Source organism: Oncorhynchus mykiss, unplaced genomic scaffold (genome assembly GCF_057628025.1).
Source record: "Oncorhynchus mykiss isolate SJ-2025 unplaced genomic scaffold, ASM5762802v1 scaffold96, whole genome shotgun sequence".
NCBI lineage: Eukaryota > Metazoa > Chordata > Actinopteri > Salmoniformes > Salmonidae > Oncorhynchus > Oncorhynchus mykiss.
In genome coordinates, this window is record NW_028322095.1 from 1,122,501 (window position 1) to 1,142,500 (window position 20,000).

General features: G+C 46.5%; 2 protein-coding genes across 3 annotated transcripts in view; both read left to right on the plus strand.

The window, feature by feature from the left end:
• The window catches only part of LOC118938849 (ninjurin-2), a 66,951-nt gene extending 53,263 nt beyond the window's left edge, over positions 1-13,688 (plus strand). The window contains exons 2-4 of the mRNA XM_090228732.1: positions 5,794-5,927; positions 6,096-6,175; positions 11,870-13,688. Coding sequence (XP_090084858.1) covers positions 5,794-5,927; positions 6,096-6,175; positions 11,870-12,018 — 363 coding nt within the window. The 3' untranslated portion in view covers positions 12,019-13,688. The remainder of the gene's footprint in view (positions 1-5,793; positions 5,928-6,095; positions 6,176-11,869) is intronic.
• A 3,223-nt stretch (positions 13,689-16,911) lies between these two features.
• Positions 16,912-20,000, plus strand: part of LOC149970076 (ELKS/Rab6-interacting/CAST family member 1-like) — a 534,697-nt gene continuing 531,608 nt past the window's right edge. For both annotated transcript variants that reach the window (XM_090228733.1, XM_090228734.1), the window contains exon 1: positions 16,912-17,096. The gene's annotated coding sequence lies outside the window, so the exon portion shown is untranslated. The remainder of the gene's footprint in view (positions 17,097-20,000) is intronic.

Here is a 20,000-nt window from a genome sequence, read left to right on the forward strand (position 1 = left end):
CACACAACACACACACACACACAACACGTACACCATGATAGACACACTCTAACACACACATACACACACATCAAGTACACCATGATGGACACACTCTAACACACACACATCAAGTACACCATGATGGACACACTCTAACACACACACAACACGTACACCATGATAGACACACTCTAACACACACATACACACACATCAAGTACACCACGATAGACACACTCTAACACACCCACAGCACGTACACCATGATGGACACACTGTAACACACACAGAGAAATTAAATACAGAAATATATATTTTACATAGGTGTCTCAGACCCCTGAGTCAATACTTTGTAGAAGCACTTTTGGCAGCGATTACAGATGTGAGTCTTTCTGGGTAAATCTCTAAGAGCTTTAAACACCTGGATTGTATTACTGTATAGTCTCCTCCCCTCACCACTGTTTCCTACATTGTATTCTGGATACTGTGCTGCCATCTATTGGTGCGTTAGGAGAATTGACGAGGGTTCAGATTACAGATTGTATTTGCTTCCATCTACTGTATAAAGGTGAGAAACAACTAGTGTGTTACGGTGCGTGAATGAGGACCCAAAAGCGAATTAACGTAAACAGAGCTTCTTTAATAACAGAACAAACGTAGGCTCAGATGGACCGGCAGATTCCGACAGGACAGGACAAGGTTGCAGCAAACATGACGATAGTCTGGTTCAGGCATGAATAACACAAACAAGAATCCGACAAAGACAGGAACAAAAACAGAGAGAGATATAGAGGACTAATCAGAGGGAAAAAGGGAACAGGTGGGAAAAGGGGTGACGAGGTAGTTAGGAGGAGTCAAGGAACAGCTGGGGGAAAGAGGGGGAGAAAAGGTAACCTAATAACGACCAGCAGAGGGAGACAGGGTGAAGGGAAAGGACAGAAACAAGACACAACATGACAATACATGACAGTACCCCCCCACTCACCGAGCGCCTCCTGGCGCACTCGAGGAGGAAACCTGGCGGCAACGGAGGAAATCCTCGATCAGCGCACGGTCCAGCACGTCCCGAGAGGGAACCCAACTCCTCTCCTCAGGACCGTACCCCTCCCAATCTACTAGGTACTGATGACCACGGCCCCGAGGACGCATGTCCAAAATCCTACGGACCCTGTAGATGGGTGCGCCCTCGACAAGGATGGGGGGGGGGGGGGGAAGACGAGCGGGGGCGCGAAGAACGGGCTTGATACAGGAGACATGGAAGACCGGGTGGACGCGACGAAGATATCGCAGAAGAAGAAGTCGAACTGCGACAGGATTAATGATCTGAGAAATACGGAACGGACCAATGAACCGCGGGGTCAACTTGCGAGAAGCGGTCTTAAGGGGAAGGTTCTGAGTGGAGAGCCAAACTCTCTGACCGCGACAATATCTAGGACTCTTAGTTCTACGCTTATTAGCAGCCCTCACAGTCTGCGCCCTATAACGGCAAAGTGCAGACCTGACCCTCTTCCAGGTGCGCTCGCAACGTTGGACAAAAGCCTGAGCGGAGGGGACGCTGGACTCGGCGAACTGAGATGAGAACAGCGGAGGCTGGTACCCGAGGCTACTCTGAAAAGGAGATAGCCCGGTCGCAGACGAAGGAAGCGAGTTGTGGGCGTATTCTGCCCAGGGAAGCTGTTCTGACCAAGACGCAGGGTTGCGAAAAGAAAGACTGCGTAAGATGCGACCAATAGTCTGATTGGCCCGTTCTGCTTGACCGTTAGACTGGGGGTGAAAGCCGGAAGAGAGACTGACGGAAGCCCCAATCAAACGGCAAAACTCCCTCCAAAATTGAGACGTGAATTGCGGACCTCTGTCTGAAACGACGTCTGACGGAAGGCCATGAATTCTGAAAACATTCTCGATGATGATTTGTGCCGTCTCTTTATCAGAAGGAAGCTTAGCAAGGGGAATAAAATGAGCCGCCTTAGAGAACCTGTCGACAACCGTAAGAATAACAGTCTTCCCCGCTGACGAAGGCAGTCCGGTGACAAAATCTAAGGCGATGTGAGACCACGGTCGAGAGGGAATGGGAAGCGGCCTGAGACGGCCGGCAGGAGGGGAGTTACCGGACTTAGTCTGCGCGCAGACCGAACAAGCAGCCACGAAGCGACGCGTGTCATGCTCCCGGGTGGGCCACCAAAAACGCTGGCGAATGGAAGCAAGCGTACCCCGAACGCCAGGGTGGCCGGCTAACTTGGCAGAGTGAGCCCACTGAAGAACGGCCAGACGAGTAGGAACGGGAACGAAAAGAAGGTTCCTAGGACAAGCGCGCGGCGACGGAGTTTGAGTGAGTGCTTGCTTTACCTGCCTCTCAATTCCCCAGACAGTCAACCCGACAACACGCCCCTCAGGGAGAATCCCCTCGGGGTCAGTGGAGGCTACTGAAGAACTGAAGAGACGAGATAAAGCATCAGGCTTGGTGTTCTTAGAGCCCGGACGATAAGAAATCACGAACTCGAAACGAGCGAAAAACAGCGCCCAGCGCGCCTGACGCGCATTAAGTCGTTTGGCAGAACGGATGTACTCAAGGTTCCTATGGTCAGTCCAAACGACAAAAGGAACGGTCGCCCCCTCCAACCACTGTCGCCATTCGCCTAGGGCTAAGCGGATGGCGAGCAGTTCGCGGTTTCCCACATCATAGTTACGTTCCGACGGCGACAGGCGATGAGAAAAATACGCGCAAGGGTGGACCTTGTCGTCAGAGAGGGAGCGCTGAGAAAGAATGGCTCCCACGCCCACCTCTGACGCGTCAACCTCGACAACGAACTGTCTAGTGACGTCAGGTGTAACAAGGATAGGTGCGGATGTAAAACGATTCTTGAGGAGATCAAAAGCTCCCTGGGCGGAAACGGACCACTTAAAGCATGTCTTGACAGAAGTAAGGGCTGTGAGAGGGGCTGCCACCTGACCGAAATTACGGATGAAACGACGATAGAAGTTCGCGAAGCCGAGAAAGCGCTGCAGCTCGACGCGTGACCTAGGGACGGGCCAATCAATGACAGCTTGGACCTTAGCGGGATCCATCTTAATGCCTTCAGCGGAAATAACAGAACCGAGAAATGTGACGGAGGAGGCATGAAAAGAGCACTTCTCAGCCTTCACAAAAAGACAATTCTCTAAAAGGCGCTGGAGGACACGTCGAACGTGCTGAACATGAATCTGGAGTGACGGTGAAAAAATCAGGATATCGTCAAGGTAAACGAAAACAAAGATGTTCAGCATGTCTCTCAGGACATCATTGACTAATGCCTGAAAGACAGCTGGAGCGTTAGCGAGGCCGAAAGGAAGAACCCGGTATTCAAAGTGCCCTAACGGAGTGTTAAACGCCGTCTTCCACTCGTCCCCCTCCCTGATGCGCACGAGATGGTAAGCGTTACGAAGGTCCAACTTAGTGAAAAACCTGGCTCCCTGCAGGATCTCGAAGGCTGAAGACATAAGAGGAAGCGGATAACGATTCTTCACTGTTATGTCATTCAGCCCTCGATAATCTATGCAGGGGCGCAGGGACCCGTCCTTCTTCTTAACAAAAAAAACCCCCGCTCCGGCGGGAGAGGAGGAGGGGACTATGGTACCGGCGGCAAGAGCTACAGACAAATAATCTTCGAGAGCCTTACGTTCGGGAGCCGACAGAGAGTATAGTCTACCCCGGGGGGGAGTGGTTCCCGGAAGGAGATCAATACTACAATCATACGATCGGTGTGGAGGAAGAGAGGTGGCCCTGGACCGACTGAACACCGTGCGCAGATCGTGATATTCCTCCGGCACCCCTGTCAAATCACCAGGCTCCTCCTGTGAAGAAGAGACAGAGGAAACAGGAGGGATAGCAGACATTAAACATTTCACATGACAAGAGACGTTCCAGGAGAGGATAGAATTACTAGACCAATTAATGGAAGGATTATGACAAACTAGCCAGGGATGGCCCAAAACAACAGGTGTAAAAGGTGAACGAAAAATTAAAAAAGAAATGGTTTCGCTTTGATTACCAGAAACAGTGAGGGTTAAAGGTAGCGTCTCACGCTGAATCCTGGGGAGAGGACTACCATCCAGGGCGAACAAGGCCGTGGACTCCCTTAACTGTCTGAGAGGAATGTCATGTTCCCGAGCCCAGGTCTCGTCCATAAAACAGCCCTCCGCCCCAGAGTCTATTAAGGCACTGCAGGAAGCTGACGAACCGGTCCAGCGTAGATGGACCGACAAGGTAGTGCAGGATCTTGAAGGAGAGACAGGAGTAGTAGCGCTCACCAGTAGCCCTCCGCTTACTGATGAGCTCTGGCTTTTACTGGACATGAAGTGACAAAATGACCAGCAGAACCGCAATAGAGACAGAGGCGGTTGGTGATTCTCCGTTCCCTCTCCTTAGTCGAGATGCGGATACCTCCCAGCTGCATAGGCTCAGCACCCGAGCCGGCAGAGGAAGATGGTAGTGATGCGGAGAGGGGGGCAACGGAGAACGCGAGCTCCTTTCCACGAGCTCGGTGACGAAGATCAACCCGTCGCTCAATGCGAATAGCGAGTTCAATCAAGGAATCCACGCTGGAAGGGACCTCCCGGGAGAGAATCTCATCCTTTACCTCTGCGCGGAGACCCTCCAGAAAACGAGCGAGCAAAGCCGGCTCGTTCCAGCCACTGGAGGCAGCAAGAGTGCGAAACTCAATAGAGTAGTCTGTTATGGATCGATTACCTTGACATAGGGAAGACAGGACCCTGGAAGCCTCCTCCCCAAAAACAGATCGATCAAAAACCCGTATCATCTCCTCCTTAAAGTCCTGATACTGGTTAGTACACTCAGCCCTTGCCTCCCAGATTGCCGTGCCCCACTCACGAGCCCGTCCAATAAGGAGAGATATGACGTAGGCGACACGAGCAGTGCTCCTGGAGTAAGTGTTGGGCTGGAGAGAAAACACAATATCACACTGGGTGAGGAACGAGCGGCATTCAGTGGGCTCCCCAGAGTAACACGGCGGGTTATTGATTCTGGGCTCCGGAGATTCGAAAGCCCTGGAAGTGGCCGGTGGATCGAGGCGGAGATGGTGAACCTGTTCTGTGAGGTTGGAGACTTGGGTGGCCAGGGTCTCAACGGCATGTCGAGCAGCAGACAATTCCTGCTCGTGTCTGCCTAGCATCGCTCCCTGGATCTCGACGGCTGAGTGGAGAGGATCCGAAGTCGCTTGGTCCATTCTTGGTCGGATTCTTCTGTTACGGTGCGTGAATGAGGACCCAAAAGCGAATTAACGTAAACAGAGCTTCTTTAATAACAAAACAAACGTAGGCTCAGATGGACCGGCAGATTCCGACAGGACAGGACAAGGTTGCAGCAAACATGACGATAGTCTGGTTCAGGCATGAATAACACAAACAAGAATCCGACAAAGACAGGAACAAAAACAGAGAGAGATATAGAGGACTAATCAGAGGGAAAAAGGGAACAGGTGGGAAAAGGGGTGACGAGGTAGTTAGGAGGAGACAAGGAACAGCTGGGGGAAAGAGGGGGAGAAAAGGTAACCTAATAACGACCAGCAGAGGGAGACAGGGTGAAGGGAAAGGACAGAAACAAGACACAACATGACAATACATGACATAGTGGCTATAGGATTTAACTTTACCCATCCCTCTCTCCCTCCCTTCCTCAGGGTCTAGTCTCAACCTGGAACACCACTAAGAAGACCAGAGCAGAGAGACTGTTAGACATGGCCTTACTCATATGTCTCTCTCTCCCTCTCTCTCTCTCTCTCTCCCTCTCTCTCTCTCTCTCTCTCTCTCTCTCAGGGTGGTAACACCAGTCTGAATATGAACCACTATGCCACTAAGAAGACGGTGGCAGGGAGCATGTTAGACGTGGCCCTGCTGATGGCCAACGCTGCCCAGCTGAAGGCCGTCCTGGAGCAGGGGCCAGACTTCAGGTATTCTGATTACATTTGATTTGATTTGATCATGTAATACACAAGTGGATATTTGTGTGTGTAAAATAGTTGTAACAATAAAGATTCCTGACTCACTGTATTTCCATTGTAGTCGTCTAGTTTTGGCCACCAGGCAGGATGAGTCTAAGAGATGATACGTCATTACAGGTACTACGTCACCGTCCTGGTCCTCATCGGGTCGTCGCTGCTCTTCCAGGTGCTGGCTGGGGTGCTGTTTGTCGCCATGGGTGAGTCTGGACTTGTCAAGTGTCATTACAGTAAAAAAGCCTGTAAGAGGTCCATGCGAGGGGCAACAGAAGCACACAGTCCATTTCACAATTTAAACCAATGTAAACTGTTCATTACTGACCTTTAAACAATCATCTCAGTCCCTGAAGTTATAAACCGCTTGTAGCATCAGTGGAGTGTATTTATGTAGACCAAGGGAAGACAGGCTTCCCCAAATACTTGACCAACAGGCTTCCCCAAATATTTGACCAACAGGCTTCCCCAAATATTTGACCAACAGGCTTCCCCAAATATTTGACCAACAGGCTTCCCCAAATATTTGACCAACAGGCTTCCCCAAATATTTGACCAACAGGCTTCCCCAAATATTTGACCAACAGGCTTCCCCAAATATTTGACCAACAGGCTTCCCCAAATATTTGACCAACAGGCTTCCCCAAATATTTGACCTGTGTTTTCATACTTCTCCGTCAATTCTCAAGTGTCTGAATCTCAGCAGAGAAATCATCCGATCGAGGGAAACAGCGCCCCTCTGTCTCAGTGTGTGTAGCCCATGTATCTGACGCTGTCTGAACAGGGAAACAGCGCCCCTCTGTCTCAGTGTGTGTAGCCCATGTATCTGATGCTGTCTGAACAGGGAAACAGCGCCCCCTCTGTCTCAGTGTGTGTAGCCCATGTATCTGATGCTGTCTGAACAGGGAAACAGCGCCCCTCTGTCTCAGTGTGTGTAGCCCATGTATCTGATGCTGTCTGAACAGGGAAACAGCGCCCCTCTGTCTCAGTGTGTGTAGCCCATGTATCTGATGCTGTCTGAACAGGGAAACAGCGCCCCCTCTGTCTCAGTGTGTGTAGCCCATGTATCTGATGCTGTCTGAACAGGGAATCAGCGCCCCTCTGTCTCAGTGTGTGTAGCCCATGTATCTGATGCTGTCTGAACAGGGAAACAGCGCCCCCTCTGTCTCAGTGTGTGTAGCCCATGTATCTGATGCTGTCTGAACAGGGAAACAGCGCCCCCTCTGTCTCAGTGTGTGTAGCCCATGTATCTGATGCTGTCTGAACTTAACATTATAACATGTTGCCACTGTAGCGTTTCATTGATTGATGCCATCAACCGTTTCTCCTCCCTTGATAAAAAAATAAATAATAATAAATAATTTGCCAATCAGCGTTTTATTTTTTTATTTATTTATCCGTTATTTTACCAGGTAAGTTGACTGAGAACACATTAATTTACAGCAACGACCTGGGGAATAGTTACAGGGGAGAGGAGGGGGGTGAATGAGCCAATTGTAAACTGGGGATTATTAGGTGACCGTGATGGTTTGAGGGCCAGATTGAGAATTTAGCCAGGACACTGGGGTTAACACCCCTACTCTTACGATAAGTGCCATGAGATCTTTAATGACCTCAGCGTTGAGATGAGCTAAACAATGTATTGTCCTGGCGCAGCAAAACTCCCCCCCCCCCTTGAGGACAGTTTGGATTTGGCTTCACACCAATCAAATCACATCCTATACAAAATGTCATCATTGTCAGAAAAACGTGTCTGTTTCTGGTCTGTTTGTGTTGATGTCCTGCACTGGCTAGCTTGCTAAATCATCCCTTTCCTAACCCATAGATGGAGATGGGGATTTGGACTTCTGGTTTTGACTTAATTCTCTGTACAGGCCAATGATTATGATTGTGATTCTGATCAAACCATAAATGCATAAATTTGGACCCCAGGAAGAGTAGCTGCTGCAGAGTAGCTGCTGAAGAGTAGCTGCTGAAGAGTATCTGCTGAAGAGTATCTGCTGAGGAGTAGCTGCTGAAGAGTATCTGCTAAAGAGTATCTGCTAAAGAGTATCTGCTGAGGAGTAGCTGCTGAAGAGTAGCTGCTGAAGAGTAGCTGCTGAAGAGTAGCTGCTGAAGAGTATCTGCTGAGGAGTAGCTGCTGAAGAGTAGCTGCTGAAGAGTATCTGCTGAAGCGTAGCTGCTGAAGCGTAGCTGCTGAAGAGTATCTGCTGCCACTGGCCGGAGACGATAGAAGTTCAATATGTAGCCTCGATGTAGTCTAGTAGAATCACGTTGACTAGCTAGCTAACTTAGCTGGTTCATAACTAGCTAGCTAACTTAGCTGGTTCATAACTAGCTAGCTAACTTAGCTGGTTCATAACTAGCTAGCTAACTTAGCTGGTTCATAACTAGCCCATGGTAGGAAGTTAGGCTGGCAAGCATTTTAGCTAGTTAGCCTGTGAAAACTAAAACTACAAGTGTACAGAGCCATGGACCGTTTAGCCAACATGGAAGAGGAAGGCATAGGTATTCAACTAGTCCACAGGTAGGGTCAAAGCCAACATGAAAGAGGAAGGCATAGGTATTCAACTAGTCCACAGGTAGGGTCAAAGCCAACATGAAAGAGGAAGGCATAGGTATTCAACTAGTCCACAGGTAGGGTCAAAGCCAACATGAAAGAGGAAGGCATAGGTATTCAACTAGTCCACAGGTAGGGTCAAAGCCAACATGAAAGAGGAAGGCATAGGTATTCAACTAGTCCACAGGTAGGGTCAAAGCCAACATGGAAGAGAGGAGGAAGGCATAGGTATTCAACTAGTCCACAGGTAGGGTCAAAGCCAACATGAAAGAGAGGAGGAAGGCATAGGTATTCAACTAGTCCACAGGTAGGGTCAAAGCCAACATGAAAGAGGAAGGCATAGGTATTCAACTAGTCCACAGGTAGGGTCAAAGCCAACATGAAAGAGGAAGGCATAGGTATTCAACTAGTCCACAGGTAGGGTCAAAGCCAACATGAAAGAGAGGAGGAAGGCATAGGTATTCAACTAGGGCACACACACACACACAACCACACACACGCACACGCACACGCACACACACACGCACACACACACAGCCACATGATATTTAGCTACATTGATTGGACTAAATCGTTTTTGGTATCTTTAAGTTTGTGTATTAAACTAAGCATATATTGTTATTTTTGATTTGATGATGTTTAAATGTTTAAGTTGAAATGTAGCTGGAATAGCAGAGGCAGGGCTACAGTTGTAGCTGACTGGAGGTAACTCTGTAGTTCTAAACCAGTTGTCTGTAGCTGACTGGAGGTAACTCTGTAGTTCTAAATCAGTTGTCTGTAGCTGACTGGAGGTAACTCTGTAGTTCTAAACCAGTTGTCTGTAGCTGACTGGAGGTAACTCTGTAGTTCTAAACCAGTTGTCTGTAGCTGACTGGAGGTAACTCTGTAGTTCTAAACCAGTTGTCTGTAGCTGACTGGATGTAACTCTGTAGTTCTAAACCAGTTGTCTGTAGCTGACTGGAGGTAACTCTGTAGTTCTAAACCAGTTGTCTGTAGCTGACTGGAGGTAACTCTGTAGTTCTAAACCAGTTGTCTGTAGCTGACTGGAGGTAACTCTGTAGTTCTAAACCAGTTGTCTGTAGCTGACTGGAGGTAACTCTGTAGTTCTAAACCAGTTGTCTGTAGCTGACTGGAGGTAACTCTGTAGTTCTAAACCAGTTGTCTGTAGCTGACTGGAGGTAACTCTGTAGTTCTAAACCAGTTGTCTGTAGCTGACTGGAGGTAACTCTGTAGTTCTAAACCAGTTGTCTGTAGCTGACTGGATGTAACTCTGTAGTTCTAAACCAGTTGTCTGTAGCTGACTGGAGGTAACTCTGTAGTTCTAAACCAGTTGTCTGTAGCTGACTGGAGGTAACTCTGTAGTTCTAAACCAGTTGTCTGTAGCTGACTGGAGGTAACTCTGTAGTTCTAAATCAGTTGTCTGTAGCTGACTGGAGGTAACTCTGTAGTTCTAAACCAGTTGTCTGTAGCTGACTGGAGGTAACTCTGTAGTTCTAAACCAGTTGTCTGTAGCTGACTGGAGGTAACTCTGTAGTTCTAAACCAGTTGTCTGTAGCTGACTGGATGTAACTCTGTAGTTCTAAACCAGTTGTCTGTAGCTGACTGGAGGTAACTCTGTAGTTCTAAACCAGTTGTCTGTAGCTGACTGGAGGTAACTCTGTAGTTCTAAACCAGTTGTCTGTAGCTGACTGGAGGTAACTCTGTAGTTCTAAACCAGTTGTCTGTAGCTGACTGGAGGTAACTCTGTAGTTCTAAACCAGTTGTCTGTAGCTGACTGGAGGTAACTCTGTAGTTCTAAACCAGTTGTCTGTAGCTGACTGGAGGTAACTCTGTAGTTCTAAACCAGTTGTCTGTAGCTGACTGGATGTAACTCTGTAGTTCTAAACCAGTTGTCTGTAGCTGACTGGAGGTAACTCTGTAGTTCTAAACCAGTTGTCTGTAGCTGACTGGAGGTAACTCTGTAGTTCTAAACCAGTTGTCTGTAGCTGACTGGAGGTAACTCTGTAGTTCTAAATCAGTTGTCTGTAGCTGACTGGAGGTAACTCTGTAGTTCTAAACCAGTTGTCTGTAGCTGACTGGAGGTAACTCTGTAGTTCTAAACCAGTTGTCTGTAGCTGACTGGAGGTAACTCTGTAGTTCTAAACCAGTTGTCTGTAGCTGACTGGATGTAACTCTGTAGTTCTAAATCAGTTGTCTGTAGCTGACTGGAGGTAACTCTGTAGTTCTAAACCAGTTGTCTGTAGCTGACTGGAGGTAACTCTGTAGTTCTAAATCAGTTGTCTGTAGCTGACTGGATGTAACTCTGTAGTTCTAAATCAGTTGTCTGTAGCTGACTGGAGGTAACTCTGTAGTTCTAAACCAGTTGTCTGTAGTTCTAAACCAGTTGTCTGTAGTTCTAAATCAGTTGTCTGTAGCTGACTGGATGTAACTCTGTAGTTCTAAATCAGTTGTCTGTAGCTGACTGGATGTAACTCTGTCGTTCTAAATCAGTTGTCTGTAGCTGACTGGAGGTAACTCTGTAGTTCTAAACCAGTTGTCTGTAGCTGACTGGAGGTAACTCTGTAGTTCTAAACCAGTTGTCTGTAGCTGACTGGAGGTAACTCTGTAGTTCTAAACCAGTTGTCTGTAGCTGACTGGAGGTAACTCTGTAGTTCTACTAAACCAGTTGTCTGTAGCTGACTGGAGGTAACTCTGTAGTTCTAAACCAGTTGTCTGTAGCTGACTGGAGGTAACTCTGTAGTTCTAAACCAGTTGTCTGTAGCTGACTGGATGTAACTCTGTAGTTCTGAACCAGTTGTCTGTAGCTGACTGGAGGTAACTCTGTAGTTCTAAACCAGTTGTCTGTAGCTGACTGGAGGTAACTCTGTAGTTCTAAACCAGTTGTCTGTATCTGACTGGATGTAACTCTGTAGTTCTAAACCAGTTGTCTGTAGCTGACTGGAGGTAACTCTGTCGTTCCAGTAGTTGTTTAGTGAACTGTAAAACATGAACTTGCTTGACCAAGCTGCAGGTCATATGACTGTTTGTTACATAATATAAGCACAATATATGCTTTGTGGACATCACCTGACAGATGTTTCTCTCTGGTTTTGTGATGAAATAAACGTATGTGTGGTTGAATTTCTTCCGCCACTGTGTGACTGTTTGTGTTGTTGTTGTATATTATTACACATCACGGTGGCGTATGAACGAATGGGTTATAGAGCAAACAACACAACGTCACAACAGGTTATAATATGTCTTGTTTACCGGCTTCCTCTGTGATATTACCCACACACCACTACTGTATGGCATCGGGTCTCGCCTCAGTTACAACACTGTTGGTCTCTGTGTGTTCCAGCACGTAAGGACCTGAACAACGTGGCCAACCAGAGGAAGCTGGACATCATGAACAACGTGGCCACCGGCCTCGTCTTCATCACCGCCATCATCAACATCTTCATCACCGCATTTGGAGTGCAGAAGACTGGCCTGTACCCCAAAACCTAGGCTGAAGACTGGCCTGTACCCCACAACCTAGACAGTAGACTGACCTGTACCCTAAAACCTAGACAGAAGACTTGCCTGTACCCCAAAACCTAGACAATAGACTGGCCTGTACCCCAAAACCTAGAATGAAGACTGGCCTGTACCCCAAAACCTAGACAGAAGACTGGCCTGTACCCCAAAACCTAGACTGAAGACTGGCCTGTACCCCAACACCTAGACAGTAGACTGGCCTGTACCCCAAAACCTAGACAGTAGACTGGCCTGTACCCCAAAACCTAGACAGTAGACTGGCCTGTACCCCAAAACCTAGACAGTAGACTGACCTGTACCCCACAACCTAGACAGTAGACTGACCTGTACCCCAAAACCTAGACAGTAGACTGACCTGTACCCCAACACCTAGGCTGAAGACTGACCTGTACCCCAAAACCTAGACTGAAGACGGATCTGTACCCCAAATCCTAGACAGTAAACTGACCTGTACCCCAAAACCTAGACAGTAGACTGATCTGTACCCCAAAACCTAGACAGTAGACTGATCTGTACCCCAAAACCTAGACAGTAGACTGATCTGTACCCCAAAACCTAGACAGTAGACTGACCTGTACCCCAAAACCTAGACAGAAGACTGGCCTGTACCCCACAACCTAGACAGAAGACTGGCCTGTACCCTAAAACCTAGACTGAAGACTGACCTGTACCCCACAACCTAGACAGTAGACTGACCTGTGCCCTAAAACCTAGACTGAAGACTGACCTGTACCCCACAACCTAGACAGTAGACTGACCTGTACCCCACAACCTACACAGAAGACTGGCCTGTACCCTAAAACCTAGACTGAAGACTGACCTGTACCCCACAACCTAGACAGAAGACTGGCCTGTACCCTAAAACCTAGACTGAAGACTGACCTGTACCCCACAACCTAGACAGTAGACTGACCTGTGCCCTAAAACCTAGACTGAAGACTGACCTGTACCCCACAACCTAGACAGTAGACTGACCTGTACCCCACAACCTACACAGAAGACTGGCCTGTACCCTAAAACCTAGACTGAAGACTGACCTGTACCCCACAACCTAGACAGAAGACTGGCCTGTACCCTAAAACCTAGACTGAAGACTGACCTGTACCCCACAACCTAGACAGTAGACTGACCTGTACCCCACAACCTAGACAGTAGACTGACCTGTACCCCACAACCTAGACAGTAGACTGACCTGTACCCCACAACCTAGACAGTAGACTGACCTGTACCCTAAAAGCTAGATTGATATACTTCAGCGATATATCTTTCAAAACGCGGCAATACGGGTTTACTATTGTAACTTTTTTTTATCAGAAGAGATTTGTAAAAGAAAGATATTAATCATTTAAATGTCAAAAAGTAGAATTGTCTTATTCTAATGTGTATGGCTCAGAAATCAAATTAAAGACAAGTGTTTGGGCTACAGATTAGTCTCTCTAGACAAACGGGTTGCCTCCCACAATTTAACAATGTTCAAGCATGTCCTTGGTCTGGGATTTCCAAGAATGGCTACAGACCATAGGGTCTTCAGATAATATAAGGGGAAACAGTGTCTACTAGTGGTCTTTATTTTACTAATAAAATAATGATACTCACTGTGTCCAAAGTGTGTCTCTAATGCAATAAACCCCATAAAACAACTGTGTCTTGGTCAAATGTTCTGTTAAGTGAGGGCTGAGACACGTGATACTGAATAAAGGTGTTTATTTAGGATAAGTAATACGGCTGGGGAGTAAATGATGACATCAGTTACATGTAATCTGATTACAACAAAAAAATATAACTGTGATCACTTATGCTACCAGCAAAAACACTGTATTCAGATTACAGATACTTTAGGAAAAACGAGATGATTACTTCTTGGATTACTTTTAAAAGGATGTTTTGCAAAAAAAAATACATTATGACAGCGTTCTGTTTTCTCAACGACATTCCGTTATGCATTGACAAAAGGAGCAAGTTTAAAAGGTCAAATGCAGCTGTTTTTATCTCAATATCAAAGCATTTCTAACTAACAATTTTAAGTGCCTTATTGTGATTTCAATTAAAATGGTCAAAAAAAATAATAATAATTGCTTCTTGGCAAAGAACAATTTCTATTGGTCTGAGTTGGGAAGGGAAAACTGAAAACTAGCTGTTATTGGCAGAGAGGTTTGGAACGCTCTTTCTTATTGGTCGATTAACTCATTTACCAGATGGTGATTTCACCAGGCAGGGCAAAACTCCATCCCAACCAAAACAGGCTGAAATTTCAGGCGGTCTTTTCAAACAGCTCTTATATTAAAAGGAGCATAATCATCATTTTCACCACACAGTATTATTCCAACCTCATAGTGAGGAAATATACACTGAGTGGACAAAACATTAGGAACACCTGCTCTTTCCATGACATAGACTGACCAGGTGAAAGATATGATCCCTTATTGATGTCACCTATTAAATCCACTTCAATCAGTGTAGATGAAGGAGAAGAGACAGGCTAAATAATGATTTGTAAGCCTTGAGACAATTGAGACATGGATTGTGTATGTGTACCATTCAGAATGTAATAGTGCCTTTGAACAGGGTATGGTAGTAAGGCGCACCTGGGTTTTTCACGCTCAACAGTTACCCGTGTGTATCAAGAGTGGTCCACCACCCAAAGGACATCCAGTCAACTTGACACAACTGTAGGAATCAATGGAGTCAACGTGGGCCAGCATCCCTGTGGAACGCTTTCCACACACCCGGAACCCTCTCGGCAAAAGGGGGTGCAACTCAATATTAGGAAGGTATTCCTAATGTTTTGTACAATTGGTGTATATAAAACACAGGACAATCACATTGACTGTATGGGCCTTCAGGTTTATTCCACCTGAGCAAGTCTGACCACCAATCAGAGACCACTGTGATGACACACCAACTGATGACCACCAATCAGAGACCACTGTGATGACACACCAACTGATGACCACAAAGTCAGAGACCACTGTGATGACACACCAACTGATGACCACCAATCAGAGACCACTGTGATGACACACCAACTGATGACCACAAAGTCAGAGACCACTGTGATGACACACCAACTGATGACCACCAATCAGAGACCACTGTGATGACACACCAACTGATGACCACCAATCAGAGACCACTGTGATGACACACCAACTGATGACCACCAATCAGAGACCACTGTGATGACACACCAACTGATGACCACCAATCAGAGACCACTGTGATGACACACCAACTGATGACCACCAATCAGAGACCACTGTGATGACACACCAACTGATGACCACCAATCAGAGACCACTGTGATGACACACCAACGGATGACCACCAATCAGAGACCACTGTGATGACACACCAACTGATGACCACCAATCAGAGACCACTGTGATGACACACCAACTGATGACCACCAATCAGAGACCACTGTGATGACACATGCGATTGATGGATTATTTTAGTATTCTTCTAATCAAAATGTTACTGAAAGTAATCAGATTACGTTACTTTGTTTGGGTAATTAGGACAGGTAATTAGTAACTGTGCTGTACCAGATTACATTGGACAGGTAATTAGTAACTGTACTATAACAGATTACATTGGACAGGTAATTAGTAACTGTACTATAACAGATTACATAGGACAGGTAATTAGTAACTGTACTATAACAGATTACATTGGACAGGTAATTAGTAACTGTGCTGTACCAGATTACATTGGACAGGTAATTAGTAACTGTGCTGTAACAGATTACATTGGACAGGTAATTAGTAACTGTGCTGTAACAGATTACATTGGACAGGTAATTAGTACTGTAACAGATTACATTGGACAGGTAATTAGTACTATAACAGATTACATTGGACAGGTAATTAGTACTGTAACAGATTACATTGGACAGGTAATTAGTAACTGTGCTGTAACAGATTACATTAGACAGGTAATTAGTACTGTAACAGATTACATTGGACAGGTAATTAGTAACTGTGCTGTAACAGATTACATTGGACAGGTAATTAGTACTGTAACAGATTACATTGGACAGGTAATTAGTAACTGTCCTGTAACAGATTACATTTATAAAGTAACCTAACCAACCATGGACAAATAAGTCATTACATGATCAAGGCTTTGGTCTATGGCCACTCAGGTGACCGAACCAGACACATTCCTTGGGCCACGTCTGGGTGGGTGACAACTGGTGGGTGTGTGTGTGTGTGTGTGTGTGTGTGTGTGTGTGTGTGTGTGTATGTGTGTATGTGTGTGTGAGAGAGAGAGTGTGTAAGGGGTACACACACTACACCACCTTGGCGCCAGGGGACTGCACTGGGACAGTATGGGAGGTGGTCAACACTGACAGCTGGAATTATCACAACTGTCATTGACAGCGGATTAGAATGAACACATTGCTGTACAGGCCTACACACACATACTTAGACATACAGAAAAGTAAATTGTAGGCAACAAAATACATAATACTGTGTATAGCTCTCAAAGTACATGAGACACAATGTCACGGGCACACTACAAACGGCTAGACTTACAGTAAAACGCTTGTTGTCGTTTCCAAACAGTGTTAGAACTTCAGAGGGTTTGACAATAAACTGTTATCATGATCTGTGATGAGGTTAGGAAGTGTTTACCCAAGGGCGCCCTCTTCTGTTTGAAATACCTGGCAAGTAATCAAAGAGCGGCACGAGTCAGGGTCTAGAATAGAGTGTGTTCTATGGTGAAAGTCTCTCTGCCACAGAGGAAAGCCCGTTCATTTCTCTCGTGACCCTCCCGCCAGCGTCTGATGTTGAAAGACTCGTGCACGTACGGCGGTGGAGTGGAGGGAGGCCATTCTCGTGAACGCGCATCCCGATCCTTACGTCACTGAAGCGCCCTGGCTCGGGATCTACTGGTAGTGCTGGCAATAGAGGAGAAAAATAGCAACTGCTCGGAAAACAGGCATTTTCTATCGGTTGTAACGGTTCCTCAACGGATAACGGTTCTATCTGACGCCGGATACGGATAATTGACATAACTGGACTAACCGGATTTATGAGAAGAAGGTAGGTGACATTTTAAAAGTGATTTTCTAGATTGAAGCCCACTTCTGACTGGGCTGAGAAGTGGACAGTCTAGTTGCCGTGAGTGTGTGTGAGTGTGTGTCTCAGGAAAGAGCAGTCATGTACATGTGTTGAGTGTGTGTGGTTTGTTATACGGTAGTTCTGACAGCATGTCTGTTGTAATTAACTCTAATTATAGCAGCTTTACTTAGTTGTTGTCTCGAGTTGTTGGGCTCTTGTGCAGCGCGAGATAGGAGGGAAAATGTATTTAGCGGTTGAGGAAAAGAGGTGTCTCGTTTCACTGGGGTTTAACACAATGTAGGTATGTTATGTTTTCTACCATTCAATGTGTTCATGTGTTCCCTCAGAGGAATAGGCAGTCTTATAGCCGACTAAAGCGGTGCATTGTGTTGTTTTGTCGGTGTATAGTGAGCGGGTTCTTCTAGACTGCCGTTGAAAATTCATTTGACTGTCTTAAAGGGTTTGTCTTTGGCTTGTCAGTCTTACGAAAGAGCTGTCAACTCGCTGCGTGGCCAACACAGCACGTCGACACCCGTTCTACCGAGGAGCCAACAACCTAGTCCAGCAAGTTGCAAGTTGTTACATTGTTGCTACGCTGTGTGGATAAAACATGTATCGCCAGGCCTATTCGGCAACATTGTAGCCAGACGTTATTGTTGTAAACACAAAAGCTATAGAAAGATTTACGACGGCTCCGATTAGATAGACTCATTATTTTATCTACGACACGCTTTCCTACGGGAATGACTTGTTTATAGGAGATTTACCTCCAAAGTGTAACGTTGCCGCCCGTTGAAATGGCATTTCCCCAGCTCCTCCCATGAGCACAGGAGTCAAATAACCCTGTCGCGGCTCCCTTCCAGAATACCCAATCTGAACTAAACATTAGACCTTCTAAAGTGTTTGTAAACGCCCTGTGTAATTGACTGTAGCCTGTTCCGAAGCAGCCGTGATTGACTTGGACGAGGAGGAGGCGGTATTTGTGGGCTATTCCCGGTATCTACTAGACTACTCGTATCCTCCAGACAGCGGGCAACAGGTTGCTTCATGACTGGGGCTAAACGTTGTCATCGACCCCTTGTTATTCACGCGTCACTGGGCCTGGGTTTACCTCAAAACAGCCTAATAACTACTCAGTAATAATGCTGCTCCCTAACTAGATTAGTTTGACAGAAAAATAACGTTGTATTTTTTTTAATTATCAGTTACTATTCTTTTAACGGTAGTATTTTTCAGCAAGCTACAGTGGGCCTAGTTTGTAACGGCAGTAGGTACCGTAAGTCGTTAATTACCGGAGAAGTTACCTTCAGATCATACACTTTTTAAAACATTTTAGTTTAGTTTATTAGCTCGTGCTGCAGCTACTCTTCCTGGGGTCTGTTCAATATTGGACATGTCATACGTTACACAATGCTGTGTATCCTGGCCTTTTGACTGATCATTGATTAGTCAGTTGACTGATCATTGATTATGTCTGTCTGTCTGCCTGTCAGTCTGCTTGTCTGTATGAGAGATAATTAAGGAGTGAGTGAATGAATGAATGAGTGAATGACTGTTATGTTGTTCAGTAATAACTCCACTGTGAGGGGGGCAACAGTCTGTCTCAGTGTCAGAGCCCACCTGCTATAGAGGAGATAAGGCCCTAATAACATGTCACCCTACCCCAGTCCATATTCAAGGCCTTATATCAGGCTGCTCCACTGTAAGGCCCTTATGCCAGGCTGCTCCACTGTAAGGCCTTATGTCAGGCTGCTCCACTGTAAGGCCCTTATGCCAGGCTGCTCCACAGCCCTCCTCCCACTAGAGGAGTTGGGAGCAGGTACAGCCCCCTGTGGGGACATTGGACCCTGGTTACAGGGATATGACTGATAACAGTGACCTCTCTGTTTCATCTGGTTGTTATGGGAGACAGCTGACCTGCTGGAGGATGGGTCTCTGATGGGTCTTTTTCCTGCTGGTAGAGTTTCATTCGCTCCCGAGTGGCACAGAGGTCTAAGGCCCTGCATCTCAGTGCTAGAGGCGGCACTACAGACCCTGGTTTGATCCCGGGCTGTATCACAACCGGCCGTGATCGAGAGTCCCGTAGGGCGTCGCCCAATTGGCCCAGCGTCGTCCAGGTTTAGGGGAGGGTTTGGCCGGGGTAGGCCGTCATTGTAAATAAGAATTTGTTCTTAACTGATTTGCCTAGTTAAATAAAGGTTAAATAAAATACAATTCTTTGAATGGCGTAGAATGAAAGAGGATGCCATTGACACAGGCATACTATTGACCTACTATAGATAACATACTGTACATTTTTTGTTTAATGGAAATTTAATGAACTAGTCACAGTTTTTTTTGTTTTGCATTTCCCAACTCCCCCTGAGAGTGGGGTTCCAGCCACCCATTATCAATGGCTTCCCTGGAGCAATACGTGTTAAGTGCCTTGCTCAAGGACACGTCAACAGATTTTTCACCTTTTCTGCACAGGGATTTGAACTAGCGACCTTTCGGTTACTGGTGCAACACTTGGCTACCTGTCACTTGCATATATGTAGCTGATTGTGCTATTACACATTGATGTCAGGGTTATGCCAGTTATGCCAGAATAAACTATCCCTTTCACACCCCTTTCTCACACCTAACAAAGGGATATTACCCTGTCACATTACCCCTATACATATCTACCTCCATCACTCCAGTATCCCTGTCCCCTTACCCCTATACATATCTACCTCCATCACTCCAGTATCCCTGTCTCCTTCCCCCTATACATATCTACCTCCATCACTCCAGTATCCCTGTCTCCTCCCCCCTATACATATCTACTTCGGGAAAGACGAAGGTTGAAAGTCATGCGTCCTCCGATACACAACCCAACCAAGCCGCACTGCTTCTTAACACAGC